General features: G+C 52.9%; 1 protein-coding gene and 1 pseudogene across 1 annotated transcript in view; one reads left to right on the forward strand and one right to left on the reverse strand.

Annotated features, from left to right (window-relative positions):
- Positions 1 to 903, reverse strand: part of LOC134413687 (olfactory receptor 14J1-like) — a 37,051-nt pseudogene extending 36,148 nt beyond the window's left edge.
- Positions 904 to 15,662: 14,759 nt separating this feature from the next.
- LOC134413688 (olfactory receptor 14A16-like) overlaps positions 15,663 to 23,972 on the forward strand; it is a 49,437-nt gene continuing 41,127 nt past the window's right edge. Inside the window, exon 1 of the mRNA XM_063147731.1 lies at positions 15,663 to 16,421. Coding sequence (XP_063003801.1) covers positions 15,663 to 16,421 — 759 coding nt within the window. The remainder of the gene's footprint in view (positions 16,422 to 23,972) is intronic.

A 23,972-nucleotide genomic window follows, 5' to 3' on the forward strand; every position in this document is an offset into this window, starting at 1 on the left:
GGCAGCAGCACTGGCAACAATAAGTGCTGGCTGCTGCTGGGCACAGCTGCTGGGCCAGCCCTGATCTGTCCCAGCTCTGCACACAGACATTGCTGCTGCAGCTCCAGAGAAGGGATCGCCTGTGAAAAGTCTGCTTGGAAGTCCTTGAGGTCATTTAAACCCACCAGGAGCATCGCTCCTCATTGACAGAGTCTGTGGGTAACAGTGAAGGTGTGGAGGAACAAAATGAGATATGTCAGGATAAATGGTTTTTGTTTAGGGACAATATTATAAAAGTAAAGCAATGAAACCAACAAGAAGTATCAAAGATGACTTCTATAAAAAGTAATTCGCAGAATTTGGCACCCAGTTTAATCCTTCTGAAAGCATCCACTCATCAGTCTCCACACTGCAGCCTTGAGCTCCTGGATCCTCAGGCTGTAGATGAGGGGGTTCAGGGCTGGAGGCACCACCGAGTACAGAACTGACACTGCCAGATCCAGGGATGGGGAGGAGATGGATGGGGGCTTCAGGTAGGTAAAAATTCCAGTGCTGACAAACAGGGAGACCACAGCCAGGTGAGGGAGGCAGGTGGAAAAGGCTTTGTGCCGTCCCTGCTCAGAGGGCATCCTCAGCACAGCCCTGAAGATCTGCACATAGGAGAAAACCATGATCACAAAACAACCGAACAACAGAAGAGCGCTAACCACAATGACCCCAAGTTTCCTAAAGGGTGGAGTGTGAGCAGGAGAGCTTGAGGATTTGTGGGATTTCACAGAAGAACTGGCCCAGGGCATTGCCATGGCACAGGGGCAGGGAAAATGTATTGGCTGTGTGCAGCAGAGCATTGAGAAAGCCACTGGCCCAGGCAGCTGCTGCCATGTGGGCACAAGCTCTGCTGCCCAGGAGGGTCCCGTAGTGCAGGGGTTTGCAGATGGACACGTAGCGGTCGTAGCACATGACAGTCCAGAGGGAAACCTCTGCTGAAATGAAAAAGGCAAACAGAAACACCTGAGCAGCAAATCCTGAGTAGGAGATGTTCCTGGTGTGCCAGAGGGAATTGTGCATGGCTTTGGGGACAGGGGTGCAGATGGAGCCCAGGTCGCTGAGGGCCAGGTTGAGCAGGAAGAAGAACATGGGCATGTGCAGGTGGTGGCTGCAGGCTATGGCGCTGATGATGAGGCCATTGCCAAGGAGGGCAGCCAGGGAGAATCCCAGCAAGAGGCAGAAATGCAGGAGCTGCAGCTGCCGCGTGTCTGCCAATGCCAGCAAGAGGAAGTGCCTGATGGAGCTGCTGTTGGACATTTGCTGTCTCCAGATATAGGAACCTTTTGAAGAAGGAATGACAGTGATAACTGAGGGGAGATTTCTCACAGAAAAGTCAAAGCCCTTTCTCATAGACTCATTTCTGCAACTAAACACCTCCCCCTGTCCATGTCTCTGAGATCTTACTTCACCTTGATTGCTGGAGCCCTGATTGCTGCTGGCCAATGTGTGAGGAGTTGGACCTTGCCCTGCAGGACACCTGGGAGTCAGCCCTGACCCCCAGTCAGTGCAGAGGAACAGTGAGGGCAGGGGCCAGTCCTGGTGTTGGGACTTGGATAAAGAATCTTCCCCTAAGGCAGAGGAGCTGCCTGGGTGAAGGCATAGGGATAACAGAAGGCAGAACGAGAGATTCTGCTGCACCTGGGAAGAACAGACAGTCCAGAGAGGCAGGAGGATTGTCTGAGGCTTAGTGCAGACTGAGGGGAGCTGCTCTGTCCCTCTCTCCTGGTTCGGCTGCCTGGGACTTGCACCTTTCTGAGATCCAATCCCATGTTACCCTGGACAGCCAGGAGACACAGCTGAGAGCAGAGGGATCCCTGGCACACAAAGTGGCTCCTGCCTTTCCCAGAGTCAGGAGAGTGGGCTCATTGCCAGCCTCCCAGGCTGCCCTGCCCAGAGCTGCCCGAGCACAGGGAGCTGGGACACCCCATTGCTGTGCTCAGCCTGCACAGGAGGAGCCCAACCGCTGCGCCTGGCCCTGCAGCAGGAACTGCCATTGCACAGAACCCCTCAGCAATGCCAGCAGCACCTAGCAAGCCAAGGAGAGGGAGAGAGCCGGGTCTGAGGAAAAGCCTTTCCCTGCCCAGCCCTGCCCAGCCCCTGCCGAGCAGCAGCAAGGCAGGACAGCAGGGAATGGGTACATGGCCACAGAGATGCCTTTCATCTCTGGGGCTGCTCTGCCAGCCCAGGAGGGACTGAGGGCCCCAAGCCCCCGGGCTGAGGGCTGTGCTGGCTGCGAGGGGACACAAGAGCTGTGCTGTTCAGGGCAGTGTCTGCCCTGCAGGGCAGGCCCAGCAGGTGCCACATCTGCCCTGCAGCAGGGCTTCCCTCAGCACTCTCTCCCTCCCTCCCTGCCCACGGCTCTGCTGCTGGAGCTGCCCCAACCCCAGCTGCTCCTGTGGCCCTGGGCTCCTTCCCTGCCAGAGCTGCCAGAGCCCAGCCCAGCCCCTGGGCCGGCCCTGCCCTGCAGCTGCTGGGCCCTGCAGGGATTAAAGAACAGCTCCCCCAGCCTGGGCACCACGGAAACGTGATGCTGCATGGATCTGGAGGCTGGGCAGGTGCAGGCACTTGCTGAGGTGCCCAGGAATCCTCAGGGTGATGGTTTAAGCGACTCAGCCCCTGCTGTGCCCTGCATTGCTGAGTTTCTATTGCCACCAAGCTGAGACAGGGAAAAGTGGGAGCACAGATTCAGGAAAGCAGAGACCCGAGCGGGAAAACCCAGCTCTGAATGAGCTCATGAAAAGTCCCCTCAGAAATGAGCTGGGCATGAGCTGGAGCTCTGAGCAGCCCTGGCTGCAACCCCAGCTTCTCCCCCTGTAGCCGTCCCTGGCAGCTGGAGCTGTCCTGCCCTGTCCCTCTGACGGTGCCCAGGGCAGCCCCGCTCTGCAGCAAACCCCCCCCCTCCTCCTGCTCCTCTGCCACAGAGAAACTGGGAGAGTCCTCCTGGCACATCCCCCTGGCTGTGGGGTGTTCTGGCTTCAGGAGATCCCTCCAGGAGCACAGGGGACATTGCCCTGCACTCACACACTCACCATGCACAGGGCTGTGAACATGTTTCCCCAAGTGAAGGCTCCGCTCAATGTCTTCCTAATCCTGATTGCCTTCAGCGTGTCTCTGCCTGGCTCCTGTCCCCTCAGTGCCTGCAGGCAGAGCCCTCAGCCCTGCTGGGCTGGGAGAGGAGCTGGTCCTGAGAAGAGCTGTTCCTTTAAAGCTCAGCAGCACAGACACAGCACAAGGATTTTAATGAGCCTCTAGGGGATTTGGTGTTGTTTACATCAGACTCAGTCCCTGAGAGAGTGCACAAAAAACTTCTCAAGAACTCAAATTTAAATTGAAACTCTGAAGTTTCTTGAAGTTTTAATGGGTCCCACTGAGAAAGTTTCCCCAAGTTAGTTAGAGCAGAACAGTGGAGGCAATGATGACAGCTGGGGACAAACAAGGCAAAAGTATCTCTGGTGCTGAGCAAAGGTGGATGTTTTTGAGGAATGCAATGGGCCGAGGCCTGAGCCCCAGCCCCTGGCCAGGCAGATCCTGTCCCTCCCTCCTTTGTCAGGGCTCTTCCTGGGATGGGCACTGGCATGTGGGGATGTGCAATGGCAAGGGCAGGAGCATGGGGTGGCCCCTGCCAGGCTGCTGAGCAGGGACAAGGAGGCAATGAGGCCCCAGCCCTGCATGGGTCACTTGTCTCCTGCTCCTGTCTCAGGCCCAGCAGCCATGGCCAAAGTGCTGCCCAAGTTGACTCTGTCAGGGCTGTCTTGCAGCTGCTGCACATGCCTGTGCCCAGGCTGTCCTGCTTTCTCCCTGCCCTGTGCCTGTTATACATGAGAAGCTTGACTAGGCCAATATTCAAGCAGCAATCAATTCATTTTTTAATATGGTAAATATGAGCAATACAGCACTGGGTACAATGGGGGAAGTTTTCCCTCCAACTGCAAACCAATAGTTGAGACTTACAGGTATTTATAGGAGTACTCCTCAGCTTTCTCAGCAGTTTCTATTCCAATTTTTACTTAGCAGCGGTTTCTATTCCCAATTTTTCTGTCGCAATTCTATACACTATTGTGATTTAGTTTTTCTCTGGATGTATGCCAAGAAGGAGTATCCCCAGATGGTGGTGGTCCAGTTTCCGAAAGAAGAAAGACAGATCCCATCTAGTGGAGTCCAGCTCCTCAGATGTGGGTCCACCTTTTGATTGCAGAGACTATAAATCTCATAACAGTGACGTCCAGCTTCCCTTGGTCAAAAATGTAAATCCTCGAGTTTATGTTCATCTTCCTTTCTCAAGCTGCTTTTCTCTTTTTTGTTAAGGTGTGAGATAAACATGTTTCCTTTATATATATTCCAAAGCTATAGTTTCAAGTATACAAGCAATATTCTAAAATTACACTTCAAAAGGTTATTATTGCAGAACTCTTTAAGGATTAGCTAGAAGCAAAGAGCAACATCCTTAACGCTTTAATTCAAATGCTCCTCAATCAACCAAGGTTAATTGCAAACAAAAGATAGGTTCAAAGGCCTTCTTCCCTGCTTTACTTTGCTCTGTTATTATTAGAATTCAAAACTGTCCCATTGTTGGTCTCCACACATATCGAAATCACAAATACACACGTTGCCTGTTTGTACCTGACACCAAACACAGCTTTGTATGTCTACCTGACACCAAACACAGCTTTGTATTTCACATGTGTCACAGCTGGCACTTGAAACACTGCATGTCCTCTGGGCAATACAGCATGGGCCATATTCCACCATCCAAAGGCTGCAAGATCAGCTGCACAGGGCATGGGAGACATAGCCTTGTCTGTCGGGGCTCAGCTGGCTGCACTGCTGGAGCTCTAAGGAGAACTGATCCTGGAGGCCACTGTCTGCTGGGGCCACCTTAGCCAGTGGGAATCTTCCTTTTCTTTAAGATTTTTCTTTTCAATTTTTTATCTCTATTGTAAATAAATAAATTATAGCGTAAATATAATTCTATATATTATTATATATTATAGATTACTGTAAATAAATAAATTCTAGAATGCGTTATGATACACAGATTGCCAGGAACATTCCTTTGCTGCACAGGGTCTGTAGGGCAACAGGCAGGAAAGGGTAAAAAGGGAGCTTGTGCTCAGCAGCACAGCAGGCTGAGAGGTGGTGAGGCCCTGAAGGGGGAGAAGGGTGCTTGTGCTCAGAAAGCTGTCCAGGCGTGCAGTGTTGCAGGGGAAATGGCCAGAAGCCCCTTTGCCTTTGGTGGTTCTGCTGAAACAGAACTTTGGTGGTTCTGCTGGTGACAGAGCGGCTGGGCAGGGGCTGGGGCTGCGGGGATCCCTGTGAGAGCGGAGCCTGGAGATGGCCACAAGCCCTGTGCCAGGCAGGAAGTGCCATCCGTGTCCTCCTGCCTGTGTGCTGCTGGCTGCATTGCTGAGGGCTCCCAGGTGCCTCTGGATGGGGCTGCTCTGGAGCTGCTGTGGGGCTGCGGTGCTGCTGCCGGGCAGCTTGGCCAGGCTGGGGCAGAGCCTGAGGGAACGGAGCCAGGAAGGGAAGAGAGGCTGGGAAGCCATGACAGGACATGGCAGTGGGAAGGCACGAGGGGGATGTGTGAGGGAGTGGGTGGCTGTAACGTTGGCTGGGGGGGAGTGAGCTGGAGACAGAGAGAGCACTCACCCCTATGTTCATGTGGCAAACAGAGAGCGTTCATTCTCAAGCCCTTCATTCTAAAGGGCTTTTGAAAAACCCAGTCTGGATAATTTCATTGCTCTGATCTCTATGCCTTGTCATATTCTGGCCAGTGAAATGCTGCAGCCCTGGGAGAGATGTGACTGGGTGAGGCCCCTGGCAGTCAAACCAGGGCTGGTGTATTCACACAGTACGAGCCAGCCTGCACTGTGACACACCGCAACAGAGTGCAAGGCACAGTTCTGGGTGCTCCCCAGGAACCTCAGCTCTGGAAGCACTGTCTGCCCCAAGCTCCAGGGGCTGCAGTGGGAGCCCGGCTGTGCTCTGCCCTGGGGCCATCCTGCAGGGACAGCTGGAAACAGGGAGCATTTCCTTGCCACAAACAGCCAAGCCAGGGCTGCAGGGCAGCTGCTCCAGCCCAGACTGCACTGTTGTGTGCTGTGCTCTGGGACTGGGGTTCCCCACACAGGGAACTGGACTGGTGTGCCACAGGAGACAGAGAATCTTCAGCTTCAGCCTAACTGAGGGGGGTGCATGGGCTGGGAAGGGTGGGGAGGCTCATGGGAATTAACAGAGCTCATCCTGCTGCAAGGATGAGGAAAAGGGAGTGGGAGCTCAGCAGTGAAGAGAGTTGAGGGCTGGAGAGTGGCTCTGAATGACACTAAAATCCCACTGGACCTCTGAGACATTGCTGCTCCTCAGCCAGTGACAGGATGAGTCCCTAAGCCTGGGGCTGTACCTTCCTTGTGGTGAGGGGCATCAAGGACCACTTGGGAAGTAAAAGGCAGGTGGGGGAGAGAACTGTTCAGAGAAGGGCTGAGCTAGAGCTTGAGCAAGCTGAAAAATGTCATTTGGGGTCATCCCAGATTGATTTAATTTCAGAAGTTACTGAACAAGTTTATTTTTTGGGTGGCGTCATGTTTTCCCTTGTAGGTGTACACTCTGTAGACTTGAGCTCTGCTGCCAAAATGCTCAAGCAAGTCTGTGCTGCAGGTCACACCATTTCTTCTTTGGCTGTCTCCAGTCCAGTGCTGAGCTCCAGCAGAGCCCTGGCAGAGCCCAGAGCAGCCTCAGCACCCACAGAGCCCAGCAGCAAGGAGAGAAAGCAGAAACCGCCCGTCAGCTGAAGGCTCCTGTGCCCTTGTCCCAGCTGCCCACAGTGCCCAGGCCGTGCTGGCCGTGCTCAGAGCCGTGCCCAGAGCTGCCCATCCCTGCTGCCTTTGGCACAGAGCAGGAGGGCAGGACATGTGCCCAGCCTGCAGCCAGCCACGGCACATCCAGCCCTCAGCAGCTGCCCAGAGCAGGATCTCCTGTGCTCGCTGCCATCTCCCAAAAGCTCTGATCCCACCATGCCAAGCACACCGGGACCCACCTCACACCCTCCCCCGCTGGAAGAAAAGCTGGTCCCAAACGATGTCCTCAGCCTTCTCCAAGGGCACGGCCCATCCACGCTGCAGCTGCTAGCAAGAACTTCCTGATCCAAACTGGAGCCCACCCAGAATGCTTCCCCTACAAAAACAAACAACAAATTACTGAAAATAGATTACAGACAAAAAGGGCAAACAAGAAGAAAGGTAAAAAATGTTATCTCTGCCAGGGCCAGATACAGTTTTATACTCTATCGTTACATAACTTTCATGTTAATTATTAAACTTATATTGTTCTATTTTATACATAAATTTAGCCCCTCTCTGAATTTCCAACATAGTTTCTCACTATTCTTCTTATGGTTATATAATAATTACATTAAATTACTAAACAATCATCACATCTAACAATTATGTAATTTATCATACTGCTTACGCAGGTGCAGTTGATCTGGGAAAGCACAAAGCCTAACATTTTAGATTCTATCTTTAACTTTTTCAAGGGTTCCACTATCACCACCATCACCATCGAAGATGGATGACAAGAAGAAGAAGAAGAAGGACAGGACACGTCCTAATTCCTCCATCTTGTCTCCTAGAACCCCCCTGTACTGAGATTCTAAAACCTGTGTTTTCACTCTATAATTAATCTATCCCTTCACCACTTCTCCCCGTGTGATCCTCCCATCCTCATACAAGTGTTGCGTCCCATGCAGGATCAAAGTCTAGCCACCAAGCACTTCTGGAAATGTTCCAGGACTTCCAAGCTCCCCAAGGGTTGTCTCGGCGACTCTGGACATCAGGAATGATGTGCTGAGTTCCCACACTCACTGTCCCCAGCACCAGCAGTCCCACCTGGTACAGCTTCTCCAGGGGCTGCTTCTCCTTCCCTGGGGTGAGACCAGGCTCTCAGGGTTCTGCCCAGGGCCCCAACTGTCAGGGAACCAGGACAAGCAAAACCAGCTCAGATGGCGGCCACAAGTGATGGGCAGAGCAGCTCAGTTCCAGCACATGGGCTGCGTGTTCCAATCTGATGAGCCCTGAGCAGTCACACAGGCAGTACAAAAAGTCTGGGTTCCTCTGCTTCTGATTGCCAAGGCATGTGTGCACCTGTAAATTACCAGGGCCCTGCATCACAGTGTGCCTGTGGCTCTCTCCCTTCTTCTAGGGCAGATGAATATCCTGCATCCAAGTATAACAGAGCAGCTCTTCTAATGAGGGCCTTTCCAAGTCCAGCATGGATAAACACCACCTGATCAGATCTTGGCACTCTGGGCAGAGAAACCAGAAACCGTCGGGCAGTTGGAGAAGGCTCCTGTTGCCTTTGCTCCGCTATTCCCATGCCCAGGCCATGCTGGATGTGTTCAGAGCTGGGCCTAAACTTTCCCACCAATTCCCTGTTTTGGAGGAGAGCAGGAGAGCAGGACATGTGCCATCTCCTCAGCAGCTGCCACAGTGGGATGCCCACGAGCCCACTGCTGTCTCCCAGCACTGGGATTCCCCCTGTGCCCAGAGATAAGGATCCACCTTGAGAGAAGCCCTTGTGGCAGCAAGAGCTGATGGTCCCAGCTGATGTTCTGGCCCCTGCTGAAAGGGTGCTCCCCACAGAGCATCTGGTGCAGCAGGATGCCCAGGCACCAGATGGTAGCTGGCTTGCCATAATACCAGCCAAAGTGGGTCCATTTCAGGGGGCTGTATGACCGTGTTGTTCCTATGGAATACAGATGGAGTTCATCAGGGGGATGCTGCTGCTCCCAGAGCCCGGCCCCAGCATCCCTGGGTGTCCAGGGGCTGCCCCAGTGGCACACAGGGTGACCACTGCCCTCTCACCAGCACCTGGGACTTGTGTACATGCTTGGGGTTGGGAGAAAAGCCACTGGTGATGGAAGAGGGAAGTGGAAACCATGGCAAGGTCCAACCATGACAATGAAGAACCCATTCAATGCTGGGAAAAACTATGCCCTCATCCTCTCTGCCTGCATTGGCACAAAAAAATTATGAACCCAAGATAAACCAGGTGAGTGGAGGAGTCCAAGCCCTTTCTCACCTGAACACCAAACTGGCTGGGGCACCGATTCTGCCCCCCCCACTCTGCTACCCCCACCCACGGGTGTTTTTGTTGGGCTGGCTGCCCCAGCCCCAGGCCCAGTTCTGGTCAGAGTGGTGGGCATCTCCATTTGCTGCTGCTGCTGCTCAGAAAAACAATGGAGGGAGTAAAGACACTCTGGTTTCTCTTTCTCCTGGTAGATTTTTTCATTTGATTAGATGCTCCAGAGGTAATTCCTGTAATTGTCTCTGTCATTTGATTCTATTTCAGCAGCAGCAACAGGGCTGTGTTTTGGCACTGCAAGTGCAGCCTGTGTGGCTTTAATTCTTCTTGACTTAGTGCTCAGGGACTTGGGAGCATTTCAAGATCTACTAACCATGATGCCCGTGAATCACCTATTGCTGGCTGAGGGCCATGTACAAATCACCAACAGGGTGGGACTGCTAAAGAACATGTCTTTAGCAGTTTGCCTTCCAGCATCAGTCTCATTACATGGTTATGAGAAGGGGATGATGCCAGCAGCTCGTGTCCTCGGCATCAGACAAAGAACTCAATGTTACAACTTACTTTAAAAGTTTTTTTACCAACCACACAAAGCAAAAGCATATTGACGGTAGTTCCATCCAACCACTATAAGCACATGTACCTTTGGTTAAAACATTGCTTGCTTATTTTGAATGCAATACCTCCTTGTGAGCCTTAAAACACAATGCACAGAGCTCAAGCTTCGAATTTCCTAATATACTTTTCTATAGCTTAGGGAGTTATTCTACCAAGCATTAATATAAAAACCATTTTTCTATTTTCCTTACTTTCTACGTATAATAGAACTTTTCTGCTGACAAATCTTATGGCTACCTCTTAGCTCTAATCACAGTTCTGCTGTCTCTGAGGCCCACCTTTTGCAGGTTTCCCAGAACCCTCTGATTTTAAGGATTCCCACATTCACCATCATGAAAGTGCTCAGGGTAGAGCTGATCAAAAAAGGCAATTGCAGTTTTACAGATAAATTTCAAGTGGCAAGCAGAAGAGTGGCAAGAGAAGCCAGGATCTCCAATTCACAAGGCAAAGGCAGCAACAGCCTCCTGCTGTCATCTCAGGCTGAGTATAACAGTGCTGAAAACAGCGCTGGAGCCCGATCCTTTCTTTCTCTGAGGGCTGGCTCAGTGCAGCACAGGCGGGCCCTGAGCAGTCAGAGCCGTGTGTGGGTGATTGCTGCTCTAGTCGAGAACTGAGCTGGAAAAAGCTCTTGGGAGCTGAGGCAGGAGCTGGTGGGAAGGGGCCGGTGCTGCTGCTGCTCCTGGCCGGGAGCCCCGGCTGGGCCGGGCCAGCGCCTCCTGCGCTGCGTCTGCTCCTGCCAGAGCCGGGTGGGACAGCAAAGGCCTGGCGGCTGCAGGGATGTTGGCTCTCGGGCCAGGGCCAGCACAGAGCTTCAGCCCGCAGTTAACCCTGAGGGAAACGCTGGGGAAAGGCTCCATTTCAGCCTTTCTTTACTTGTGGCTGTGAAGGGACCGAAATAAAAGGAGAACAAGCAGGGCCCAACTCCTTCTTCTTTGGGAGGAGCCCTAGGCCTGCAGCTGTGAGGGGCCATGAGGGGCTGTGAGGGGCCATGAAGGGCTATTAGGGACCTTGAGGGGCAGAAGGTCTCTGAGAGGCTGTGGGTGGCCAGGCACCTCATGGAACCAAGAGTACATTTTGGCCCTGTGGAACCAAGGAGACTGTTGTTTGCAGTATGGAACCAAAAGTCCATTGTGACATTCTGGGGCCCCAGAGGACCCTGGAGAACATAATGGCACTTCAAGACCCACTGAAACCAAGGGCTCATTGTATCACGGCAGGGCCTCAGGGAATCAAGGGGATCGTATTGGGGCTCCATGAGACCACAGGGACATTCTGACTCTGGGGAACCAAGGATACCATTGTGACAGTACAGGGCTGCATGGAACTAAGAACTGATGTGACAGTGAGGAGCCCAATGGAATCAAGAGGCCATTCCATACTTCTGGGCTTCATGGAACCAAGATGCCCTTGTGACACTGCAGGGCCTCATGGAATCCTGGAGGCCATTATGTCACTTTGAGGCCTCATTGAATCAAGGGGGTCTGCAGGCCTTTGTGGAACCAAGGAACTCTTTGTGACACTGCAGGGCCTCATGGAAGTAATGATACCATTCTGTCACTCTGAGTCCCCATGGCACCAAGGGGCCATTCTGACACTATGGGTCCCTATGGAAGCAAGAGGCCAGCGTGACACAGCCATGCCCTGAGGAACCAAGGGTCCATTGTGATCCTGGGGAGCCCAATAGAACCAATGGGCCATTGTGGCACTCTGCACAGTCCCATGGAACCAAGGAAACCATTTTGACACTGCGAGGCTTCATGGAAGCAGGGGGGCCATTGTGCCAATGGGGACCCAACAAAGCCACTATGATATCACTGGACTTAGGGAAACAAAGATCTTTTGTGATACTATGTGGCCTCATGGAACCAAGTGGATATTGTGAAGCTGCAGGGATCCAAGGAGCCAAGAACATGGAAAAGTTCTGGTTGGCTTGGCCTGACTGGTGCAGCTGACCTTGGCATGTTGAGTGTTGCTTGTCATCTGCCCCTAAAACTCTGGACTTCAGTGCTTTCCTTCCTGTGGGAAAGAACTCTCCTCCTCCAGGTGTTCATGGCTGAAATTGGGATTCTATGTCCAAATTCCATTATATCAAAGGATGATTCCTGTATGAAACCTTCAAGAATAGAGAGCTCTGGATGGCCTTGGAATCTTGGGGGCCACCTCTCATCTGCCTTCAAAACAATTAGGGGCCAAGCTTTTCTTTCCATGGAAAAATCACCTTTTAAGTCCAGGGGCCCATAGCCAAAATTGGGAATCCACCTCCAAAATACCTTACATCCAAGGACAGCTCCCAGAAAAAAAGCTGCCAGGACTGTCTATGTTCCCTTGGCTTCCTGAAGGCCAGCTCTCTTCTGCCTGTAAAACACTGAGACTCTGTACTTTCCTTCCTATGGAAAAGAACTGTCCTTCTCATCCAGGTGCCCATGGACAAAACTGGGATTTGGCCTCCCAAAGTTCATCTACCCAAGGACTGCTCCCAGACAAAAGCAGCCAAGACAAATAGGTGTGGCTGGCCTTGGCCTCCTTGGGGCTGTCTCTAATCAGCCTTCAAACACTGGAGCTCTGCCCTTTCATTCCTGTGGAGAAGAACTGTCATTCTGGTCCAGGTACCCATGGCTGAAATTGAATTCCACTCCAAAACTCCTCAAATATCCAAATGTTGCTTTCAGACAAAAGCAGGAAGGACAGAAAGGTCTGGCTGGCCTTGGCCTCTGGTTACTGCCTCTGATCTGCCTTCAAAACCCTGGGGCTCTGTGGTTTTCTTCCTGTGGAAAAGAACCGTCCTTCTTGTCCAGGCACCCATGGCCTCATGCACACGAGCACTGTACAGGGACAGAGGAAGCTCTGTGCTCAGTGGGGTGGGGACTGAGGACAGCAGAGGAGAGCGCTGGGAGGGACTGAAGGGTGGTGGCAGAGATGGTGGAGTCTTTTGACATAGTAGAGAAGAGCCAGAGGAAGGCCAAATTAATGCTAAGGACACCTGGGGAGGCCCAGATTCAAAACAAAGACAATGGAGTTTCTCTCCCAGGAAAGGGCTGTTGTGCAGCACATCACCCAGAAGGAGCCTGGGTCAGTCCCAGGCTTTGTATGGGCAGGCAGAGGCAGGCAGGAGGCAGAGCTGTCAGCAAAGGAAGGGCCCAGCCAGGTGGGGCAGCTGGGGGATGCCAACTGCCTGCAGGGACAGAGGCGCAGGGCAGGGACACCGTGGGACAGCCTTGGCTGCACACGGCACAGGGATGGGCAGCAGCTGCAAGACAGCCCTGACAGAGTCAACTTGGGCAGCACTTTGGCCATGGCTGCTGGGCCTGGGCCTGAGGCAGGAGCAGGAGACAAGTGACCCATGCAGGGCTGGGGCCTCATTGCCTCCTTGTCCCTGCTCAGCAGCCTGGCAGGGGCCGCCCCATGTTCCTGCCCTTGCCATTGCACATCCCCACATGCCAGTGCCCATCCCGGGAAGAGCCCTGAGCAAGGAGAGAGGGACAGGATCTGCCTGGCCAGGGGCTGGGGTTCAGGCCTCAGCCCTTTGCATTCCTCAAACACATCCAGCTTTGCTCAGCACCAGAGACAACTTGGCCTTTTTTTGTCCCCAGCTGTCAGCACTGCCTCCAGTGTTCTGCTCTAACTGGAACCTGGGGACACTTTCTGAGTTGCATCCCTCAGTGGTACCCGTTAAAACTTGGAAAACATTGGAGTTTCAATTTAATTTTGAGTTCTTGAGAAGTTGTTTGAATGCTCTCTGAGGGACTGGTTCTGATGTAAAAAACACCAAATCCCCTAGAGGCTCATTAAAATCCTTGTGCTGTGTCTGTGCTGCTGAGCTTTAAAGGAACAGCTCTTCCCAGGACCAGCTCCTCTCCCAGCCCAGCAGGGCTGAGGGCTCTGCCTGCAGGCACTGAGGGGACAGAAGCCAGGCAGAGACAGGCTGAAGGCAATCAGGATTAGGAAGACATTGAGCTGAGACTAGACTTGTGGAAGGATCTTCACAGCCCTGTGCATGGTGAGTGTGTGGGTGCAGGGCAATGTCTCCTGCGCTCCTGGAGGGATCTCCTGAAGCTGACCCAGGACAGGAGTGATGTGACTGTAAGTATGGCTCTGCTGCTCTTTCTACTTTGGGGGAGTATGTGCTGCAGATGGGGTTGCCATGGGCACCATCAGAAGGACAGGGCAGGATGGCTCCTGCTGACAGGGATGGCTGCAGGGGTTGAAGCTGAGGCTGTAGCCAGGGCTACTCAGAGCTCCAGCCCATGACTCAGCTCATTTCTGAGGGGATTTTTCATGAGCTCATTTAGGACAGGAGTTTCGTGCTTGGGTCTCTGCTTTCCTGAATCTGTGCTCCAACTTTTCCCTGGCTCAGCTTGGTGGAAATAGAAACTCAGCTATGCAGGGTAGAGTAGGGGCTGAGACACTTAAACCATCACCCTGAGGATTCCTGGGCACCTCCGCAAGTGCCTGCACCTGCCCAGCCTCCAGATCCATGCAGAATCACGTTTCCATAGTGCCCAGGCTGGGGGAGCTGTTCTTTAATCCCTGCAGGGCCCAGCAGCTGCAGGGCAGGGCCGGCCCAGGGGCTGGGCTGGGCTCTGGCAGCTCTGGCAGGGAAGGAGCCTGGGCCCACAGGAGCAGCTGGGGTTGGGGCAGCTCCAGCAGCAGAGCCGTGGGCAGGGAGGGAGGGAGGTAGTGCTGAGGGAAGCCCTGCTGCAGGGCAGATGTGGCACCTGCTGGGCCTGCCCTGCAGGGCAGACACTGCCCTGAACAGCACAGCTCTTGTGTCCCCTCGCAGCCAGCACAGCCCTCAGCCCGGGGGCTTGGGGCCCTCAGTCCCTCCTGGGCTGGCAGAGCAGCCCCAGAGATGAAAGGCATCTCTGTGGCCATGTGCCCATTCCCTGCTGACCAGGGCCTGAGGGCCACTGTCCTGCCTTGCTGCTGCCTGGCAGGGGCTGGGCAGGGCTGGGCAGGGAAAGGCCTTTCCTCAGGGCCAGCTCTCTCTCTCCTTGCCTTGCCCAGGTGCTGCTGGCATTGCTGAGGGGCTCTCTGCCATGGCAGTTCCTGCTGCAGGGCCAGGCGCAGCCGTTGGGCTCCTCCTGTGCAGGCTGAGCACATCAATGGGGTGTCCCAGCTCCCTGTGCCTGGGCAGCTCTGGGCAGGGCAGCCTGGGAGGCTGGCAATGAGCCCACTCTCCTGACTCTGGGAAAGGCAGGAGCCACTTTGTGTGCCAGGGATCCCTCTGCTCTCAGCTGTGTCTCCTGGCTGTCCAGGGTAACATGGGATTGGATCTCAGAAAGGTGCAAGTCCCAGGCAGCCGAACCAGGAGAGAGGGACAGAGCAGCTCCCCTCAGTCTGCACTAAGCCTCAGACAATCCTCCTGCCTCTCTGGACTGTCTGTTCTTCCCAGGTGCAGCAGAATCTCTTGTTCTGCCTTCTGTTATCCCCATGCCTTCACCCAGACAGCTCCTCTGATTTAGCTGAACATTCTTTATCCAAGTCCCAACACCAGGACTGGTCCCTGCCCTCACTGTTTCCCTGCACTGACTGGGGGTCAGGGCTGACTCCCAGGTGTCCTGCAGGGCAAGGTCCAACTCCCCACACAACATTGGCCAGCAGCAATCAGAGCTCCAGCAACAGAGCTGAAAGAAGGTCTGCGAGACATGGACACGGGGAGGTGTTTAGTGGCAGGAAAGGGTATGTGAGAAAGGGCTTTGATTATTCTGCGAGAAATCTCCCCTCAATTGTCAATGTGATTCCTCCTTCTGTAGGTTGAAATGTGCAAACAAAGCAAATGTCCAACAGCAGCTCCATCAGGCACTTCCTCCTGCTGGCATTGGCAGACGCGGCAGCTGCAGCTCCTGCATTTCTGCCTCTTGCTGGGCATCTCCCTGGCTGCCCTCCTGGGCAACGGCCTCATCATCAGCGCCGTAGCCTGCGGCCACCACCTGCACACGCCCATGTTCTTCTTCCTGCTCAACCTGGCCCTCAGCGACCTGGGCTCCATCTGCACCCCTGTCCCCAAAGCCATGCACAATTCCCTCTGGCACACCAGCACCATCTCCTACAAAGGATGTGCTGCACAGGTTTTCTTCTTTCTCTTCTTTATCACAGCAGAATTTTCCCTCCTGACCGTCATGTGCTACGACCGCTACGTGTCCATCTGCAAACCCCTGCACTACGGGACCCTCCTGGGCAGCAGAGCTTGTGCCCACATGGCAGCAACTGCTTGGGCCAGTGCCTTTCTTAATGCTCTGCTGAACACAGCCAATACATTTTCCCTGCCCCTGTGCCATGGCAATGCCCTGGGCCAGTTCTTCTGTGAAATCCCACAAATCCTCAAGCTCTCCTGCTCTAAATCTTATCTCAGGGAAGTTGGGCTCATTGTGCTAAGTGCTCTTCTATTTTTTGCTTGTTTTGTGTTCATGGTTTTCTCCTATGTGCAGATCTTCAGGGCTGTGCTGAGGATCCCCTCTGAGCAGGGAAGGCACAAAGCCTTTTCCACCTGCCTCCCTCACCCGGCCGTAGTCTCCCTGTTTGTCAGCACCTCATTTGTTGCCTACCTGAAGCCTCCTTCTATCTCCTCCCCATCCCTGGATCTGGCAGTGTCAGTTCTGTACTCGGTGGTGCCTCCAGCCCTGAACCCCCTCATCTACAGCCTGAGGAACCAGGAGCTCAAGGATGCCTTGGGAAAACTGGTGACTGCAAATTCAGAAGCAGTAAGTTCCCTTTTCTGCTACAGAGCCTTTAGAATATAAGTCTTTACATCTCGGCCTTTTTTCTGCTGTCTTTTTTTTACTATGATACCTTTTCTATTGTTGTAATATTTCTCACAAAATACAAAATATATATTACAAGTAATGTACAAATAATATTTCTCACAAAATGTATTTTTACTCTTTGCATTCCTATAATAATATCTGTTTTCTTTTTAAAACACGGAGACTTGCAAGAGGCTTTTTCCCTTGGCATTTAAATAAAAACAAGTGCCTGCCCCAACTTGTCTATCCAGGATTCTTCCTCAGCCCTTCTCTGTCCCTGCAGGGGCTGTGCCTGTGAGCAGAGGTGGAGGGAAGAGACTCCCAGCGCAGCAGCACAGCCAGGGACAATGGCCCTGGCTCTTCTCACATCTGCTCTGCCCAACTCCACCCTGTTCTTGCCAGCCCTGCTGTGGCTGTAAGGCTGGAGTGCTCTGGAAGCTTGGTCACTCTCCTGATGCGTGTCCCTGCTGTGGCCACAGGCAGAGCCAGGCCATGGGCACTGCTGGGACACAGCTGGGCTCCAGCACAGCAGTTCCATCAGCAAAGGGCATCTCCTGAGGGCAGGGCAGGGAGGCTTTGCTCCCCTCCAGAGCTGCTGTCAGCAATGTGCTCCAGGAATGCCCTGGCACAGCAAAGCCCAGTGCCTGGGGCAGGGGGGGGAGTGTGCAGGGGGGGCTCACAGCAGTGTCCTGGCACAGCCAGAGCTCCTGGCACGGAACCTGAGGCAGCAGCAGAGCAGGGCCTGGGGTGTGTCTTTGTTCTGGGACAGCCTGGGAAGGTGCCCCAGGGCAATTGTCCCACACCAGCCCCTGCAACCACCATTGCCAGCACTGGCCTCTTCCCTCACTTGCAGGAGGTTGTTTGTCCCTGCACAGAGGGACACCAAGTGACCAGGTAAGCAGGCCGTGTTTGCTCTGTGCTGAGGAGATCTCAGCAGTGCATCGTGTGTGTGAGGGGAGATGAACCCCAGTGAGCACAAACACCATCAGCAGCACCCAGAGGTGGCACAATTCCAGTGGTACAAACAGTGCCTTGAGGCCACTTCTCTCTGAGAGTAACTTCCTCTGGGAAAACACCTGAATACTTTGCTGGGTTGTGGTTATGACAGCATAGAGAGAAATATCCCAGACAGGGAGGGAGGCTCCAAGGAAAAATGCTCAGGGCAGCCATGGAGTGCACAGAGAGACACTGGATAGAGTGAGGGTCTGTGGGGAGAAATCAGAGCTGCCTCCCTTCTGAACCAGCCTGAGGACCTGGACAGGGCTGTGCTGTGTTGTGGGCACTGACCTGGAACTGAGGGATGTGGAAAAGGCCTTTGGTGTCAGGGCTATTGAGAAGGCTGGGCAGTGTCACTGTGGGACTTCTCCCAAACCCCTTGGAAAGGCCAGAGCCATCTCAGAGGGTCCTGGGCACTTGGGAAGGGCAGACATGGAACCAGTCTGCAAACAGGGCAGGGAGGGGGACTACGAGAGTCACAGCCTGGTCAGGCTCAGCAGGGAAGGGGATGTGGCAAATCCTCCTGCAGCCATTGCAGGCACTGGCAGGACTGGGCAGGGACTGCAGAACCCACATGGGAGGGAAAAGAAGGGGATGTTGTGTGCCCAGACTTCAGCCAGGCCTGGGAAAAGGTCTGCTGTGGTCTCCTCAGAGCCAGACTGGAGAGAGCTGGGCTGCAGGAGTGAAACATGGGCTGGGTGGGAATTTGGCTGAACAATGAGGGTCAAATGTCATCCATGGTACAGAGTCCTCTTGGCAGCCACGCCCTGGTGACATCCCTCAGTGACCAGCCCTTGGCCACCACTGTGGAATATTTCTATTGTCTCTAAAATGGCAATAAATGTACTTTCAATTCCTTTATGGATGCTGCCAAATTGCAGGGAGTCTGTGACTGAACTCATCTAGTTAATGGTGACTGCAAAATGTAATTGGGCAAGATGACTGAGTTATGTAAATTTGTCTTGCTTTCAGGTGCCAAGCAAGCCACAAGAAAGGGCAGAAAAAACTAATGCATCAGAACAAAGGCAGTTCAATAGGGAAAAACCCAAATCCGACCAAAAAAATCCCAAACCAAATCAAAAAAACCAAAGCAAGACCCACCCACAACAACAGGAAAAAAACCCACAAACAAACCAACCACAAAAAGAAAAAGCCACAGAAGAAAAGCAAATCCTCAGGAAATCTCCTACCAGCAGAAAATGTTTGACCACCTTGTGGCAGGAGAGGATTCTGTATGTGTAGGTGCTGTTTTGAAAGAATAATGTCTTAAAAAAGAAATTAATCTCCTACCCTCCTTCTCCCTCTGCTTCTCTCAGATGATTGCTGATCATGGTGTGACATGGAATGGAACATCGCTTGGGTCAGTACAGCCCAGCTGTCCCACCCCTGTTCCCCAGGAACACTTGCCCACCCCAGGCCCATAGGTTGGGGGGGGTTGCATACGCCTCATGCGGGGCGAGCACTGAGACAAGGACAGGAGAACAGAACAACATTTTCTTTTGTCAAGAACAGTAGAACAGAACAGCACAGCCTTGGAGAAACTGATTGAGGATGTACCTATGGCAAACAGAAGTCACACAAAATGCAAGTAGGATGCCAGCTCAGCTCTGCAAGGCTGACAAAACAGAAGTTAGGCAAAACAATAATATTGCCATTACTCAAAAAGAGGGGTCAAGGAACAGCCACCTAAAAAGGGCACTGGATGTTGAAGACAAAACACAATGAACCATGAAAGGATTTGAGATAAGGGGTGCAACTCTGTCAAATAAACTCAAAGGAAGTGGGGATAACTCATGAACACATAATCAATGTGTGTGACAAAAACTCTGTTCATTTGATGCTCAGTTCACTCCAATGGAGGAAGGATAGCCCAAGTGACCACCATGCTGTAATAAAGAATACCTGCTTTCAAATACTCAGAACTCTGTTCAGAAGTTTCTATCCAGAGGATTTCAGTATCAGTGGTGTCCTTGACTCCACTGTGCCCCACAGTTTCACAATGGCTCCTTGGTTCCATGAGGCCCTGCTGTAGCACAATGGACCCTTGGTTCTATTGGGTTTCGTACAGTCAAAATGGCCTCCTTAGTTCTGCACTGCCACAATGCTCTCCTTGGCTCCACAAGGCCTTGGTGTGTCACAACAGCCTCTTGGTTCCATCAACTGTCAGAGTGTCACCCTGGTCTCTTGGATCTGCAGTGTCACAATGGACAATTGGTCACAAGCAGCCCCACTGTGTCACCATGAATATTAGGTTCCGTTGCCCCCCACCACAGTGTCACAATGGCCCCTTGGCTCCACGAGGTTCCACAGCATCACCATGGTCTCCTTGGATCTGCAGTATCTCCATGGACCATTGCTTCCGAGTGGCCCTGCTGTGTCACAGTGGTTCCTTGGCTCCATGAAGCCCCACAGCATAACATTGGAATCTTGGTCCCGTGAGGCTCTGTACTGTCACAATGGTCTCTGTGGTTCTGGACTCTAACAATGGACCCTTGGTTCCATGAGGTTCCATGATGTCACAATTGTCTCTTGCTTCTGGACCGTAATAATGGACCCTTGGTTGCACAAGTTTCCATGATGTCACAATGGTCTCCTTGGTTCCACAAGGTTCCATGATGTCAAAATGGTCTCCTTGGTTCCACAAGGCCTTGTTTTGTCACAATGGACCCATGAGTCCCTAAGCTTCCATGCTGTAACTATGGTCTCCTCAGATTCACATTGTCACAATTGACAATTGGCTCCATGGACTCTGCTGTGTCACAATAAACCCTCAGTGCCATGAGGTTCTGTTGTGTCACAATGGTCTGCCTGGTTCAACGAGGCCCTGGAGTGTCACAATGGCTGCTTGGTTCCATGAGCTGCCACCACATCAACAATGGTCTGCTTGTTTCTGCAGTGTCACAATGGTTCCACAAGGTCCCTAAATGTCACTGGTCTCCTGGGTTCCATGTGGCCCTGCTGTGTCAACACAGCCCCTTGGTTCCATGAGTTTCTGTACTGTCAGCAATGGTTCCTTTTTTCCAATGAGGCCCTGCTGTGTCACAATGGACCCTGGGTTCCATGAAGTTCTTCAGTGTCACAATGGCCCCCTGGATCCCTTAGGTCCCACAGTGTCACCATGGTGTCCTTGGATCCACACTGCCATAATGGGCCATTGTTGCAGCCGCAATAGCTGCCAATAAATCCCAGGGTAGGGAAGCAAAAAGGGCCTTTGCATGGTACCCACAGATATTTAATTCAGCTGTGCGGTGAGATGTTCAGGGTCACAAGGCAGGACTCCTGCGAGGAGTCCAGGTTTCTGTATCTCCAGAGGAAGGGGCTGATCAGTGCCATGGAGGCAGTACAAAGATGGGGCCAATGAGGGAATGGGGAGGGAGTGGCTGAGGGACACAGAACAAGGGGAAGGAGCCAGCGAGGTCAAACAGCTTTTGAGGGAAGCTTCTTGTGTCTCCCTAACCCAGGGAATGCCTCTCAGGGTCTCCAAAGCTGCAGAGTGTCAAAATGGCCCCTTGGTTCTTTTGGGGTCCTCAGGATCCCAGTGGCTCTTGGCTGTAGGAGGCCCAGCTGTGTCACACTGGCCCCTTGCTTCCATTGGGCCCCAGAGTGTCACAATTGTCCTCCTTTAGTTCCATGAGGCCCCTCAATGTCAAAATAGACCTCTGGTTCCATGAGTCCCACACTGTTCCATGAATCCTTAGTTCCATGGGGATGGCACATCCTTAGTTCCTGTAGTGTCACAATGGACTCCTTGGTTCCATGGAAAAACAAAGTGCCACAATGATCCTTTGGTTTCACCAGGCCTCCAAGTGTAAAAATGGCCTCCATGGTTCCATGAGGCCCTGTTGTGTCACAATGGACCTTTGGTTCCATGATGCCCCAGAGTGTCACAATGGTATCCTTGGTCCCAGGGTGTCAGAATGGACCCTTCATCCCATGGACACCCACAGTGTTCCCTGTAGTCCCCTTGATTCCACCAGGCCCTGCAATGCTCTAATGGCACCTTGGTTCCAGTGGGTCCCAAAGTGTCAGAACAGTCTCCATTGTTCCATGAGGCCCCACAATGTCACTGTGCTCCCCTTGGTTCCACACGGACCCACAGTGGAGCAATGGTCTCTTGGTTCCATGAGGTTCCTCAGTCCCAATGGTCTCCTTGGACCCACAGTGTCACAGTGGTCCTTTGGCTCCATGTGGCCACGCTGTGTCACAATGGCTTATGGTTCCATGAGGCCACACAGTTTAACAAGGGACCCTCAGTCCCACGAGGCCTTGCTGTGTCACAATGGACTTCTGGTTCCATGAGCTCTCACACTGCCAGCAGCAGTCTCCTTGGTTCTGCAGTGTCACCATGGACCCTTTGTTCCATGAGGTCCTGCAGTAGAACATGGTCACCTTGGTTCCGAAAGGTTCTGCAGTGTCACAATGGACCCATGGTTCCACCAGGCCTGCTGAGTCACAACGGCCCCTTGGTTCCAAGAGGTTTCTCAGGGTCACAATGGTCTCCTTGGATCCGCAGTATCACAATGGACCATTGGTTCAATGTGGCCCCAATATGTCAAATTGGATTTTGGTTCCATGGGGTTCTGCTGTGTCACCATGGACCTTTTGTTCCATGAGTTTGCACAGTGTCACAGCTGACTCCTTAGTTCTGTGAGGAACCACTGTCACCAAATCTCTGAAATATAAGAATAAGGCTCCTGAACACTAATTTGCTATTTCAGAGGGTGTCATTTATCCAGGCCTGGAGCTCTACTGATGAATAACTCCTAACCTTATGTGGACATGTAATTCTACCATTGTCTTGCTTATGAATGCACATTCAGTAAATATGAATTACAATTTACCCATTTCCATAAAACCCACCCCAAGTTCCCAGATTCACTCCTTGTTTTCTCTATCCCTGCACCCATAGGCCAGTTGTCTTTGTCTTCTCTTCCAAACATCCTTGCTGGGGAAGCAGCCCCTGCATGCCTTGTTCCTGTGCTGAAAGTTCACAGGCAGGGTAAAATGGAATGAACGCTTTTGGTATCAGCCCCAGGCTTTTTGTGGGCAGGCAGAGGCAGGCAGGAGGCAGAGCTGTCAGCAAAGGAAGGGCCCAGCCAGGTGGGGTAGCCAGGGGATGCCGACAGCCTGCAGGGACAGAGGCGCAAGGCAGGGACACCGTGGGACAGCCTGGGCTGCACAGGGCACAGGGATGGGCAGCAGCTGCAAGACAGCCCTGCCAGAGCCAACTTGGGCAGCACTTTGGCCATGGCTTCTGGGCCTGGGCCTGAGGCAGGAGCAGGAGACAAGTGACCCATGCAGGGCTGGGGCCTCATTGCCTCCTTGTCCCTGCTCAGCAGCCTGGCAGGGGCCGCCCCATACTCCTGCCCTTGCCATTGCACATCCCCACATGCCAGTGCCCATCCCGGGAAGAGCCCTGAGCAAGGAGAGAGGGACAGGATCTGCCTGGCCAGGGGCTGGGGCTCAGGCCTCGGCCCTTTGCATTCCTCAAACACATCCAGCTTTGCTCAGCACCAGAGACACCTTGGCCTTGTTTGTCCCCAGCTGTCCTCACTGCCTCCAGTGTTCTGCTCTAACTGGAACCTGGGTACACTTTCTCAGTTGTGTCCCTCAGTGGGACCCATTAAAACTTCAAGAAAAATTGGAATATAAATTTAAATTTGAGTTGTTGAGAAGTTTTTTGAAGACACTCTGAGGGACTGAGTCTGATGTAAACAACATCAATGCCCTGGGAGGGTCATTAAAGTTTTCCTAGTCCAGTTATGAAGAAAGATTTCAAGGACCTTGTAAGAAATTCACATTCCTATTTTAAAGGATGTGATTTATTTTATTTCTCTTTAAAGCAGAGGTGATTGAAGCATTCTGTGATTGATCTTTACCCAGAGTCTCTCCTCAGCAGCTCTTGCCTGCTCACAGAAGCTGTGCCTTGAGCTCTGACCCAGTGTGGACAACCTTGCTCCACATTGCCCAGCCCCATCCTGTCTGTCCTCACTCCCCTGGGACCTGCTGTGCTTGGAGAGCTGGCTGCACTCAGTCCAAGAGGGTTCACTTTTGGGGGTTTTTTGAAGCAATCAGAAACTTCTGAGTTTCCCCACTGCAAACAGACACGCTGCTCAGGTGTGTGCCAGCCCCAGGTACCACCAAAGGCACTGCAGAGCTGCCCTGGGCCAGCTGTGAGGGTGGATCATCAGCCCAAGCTGCACTGGGCCCCTGCAAGGGGCTGTGGCCATGGGCACTGCACTGATCCCACTGCTGGGTTTGGCTGCCACGGCCACCATGAGAAATGAAACTGTCCTTGGAAACACTGGGGAGGACTGGGACATACTGGAGACACTGGGAACATTGCAGAGAAGCCTGGGGACACTGGGGCATCCTTTGGATGACATTGGGATAAACTGGGAGGGACTGGGAATAAACTCAGGTGTATTGGGAGGGACTGGAGGGGCACTGGGGTTGTACTGGGTTCTACTTGGGATGAACTGGGCTGTACTGGGGTTGTACTGGTCTGTACTG

Source organism: Melospiza melodia, unplaced genomic scaffold (assembly GCF_035770615.1).
Source record: "Melospiza melodia melodia isolate bMelMel2 unplaced genomic scaffold, bMelMel2.pri scaffold_48, whole genome shotgun sequence".
NCBI lineage: Eukaryota > Metazoa > Chordata > Aves > Passeriformes > Passerellidae > Melospiza > Melospiza melodia.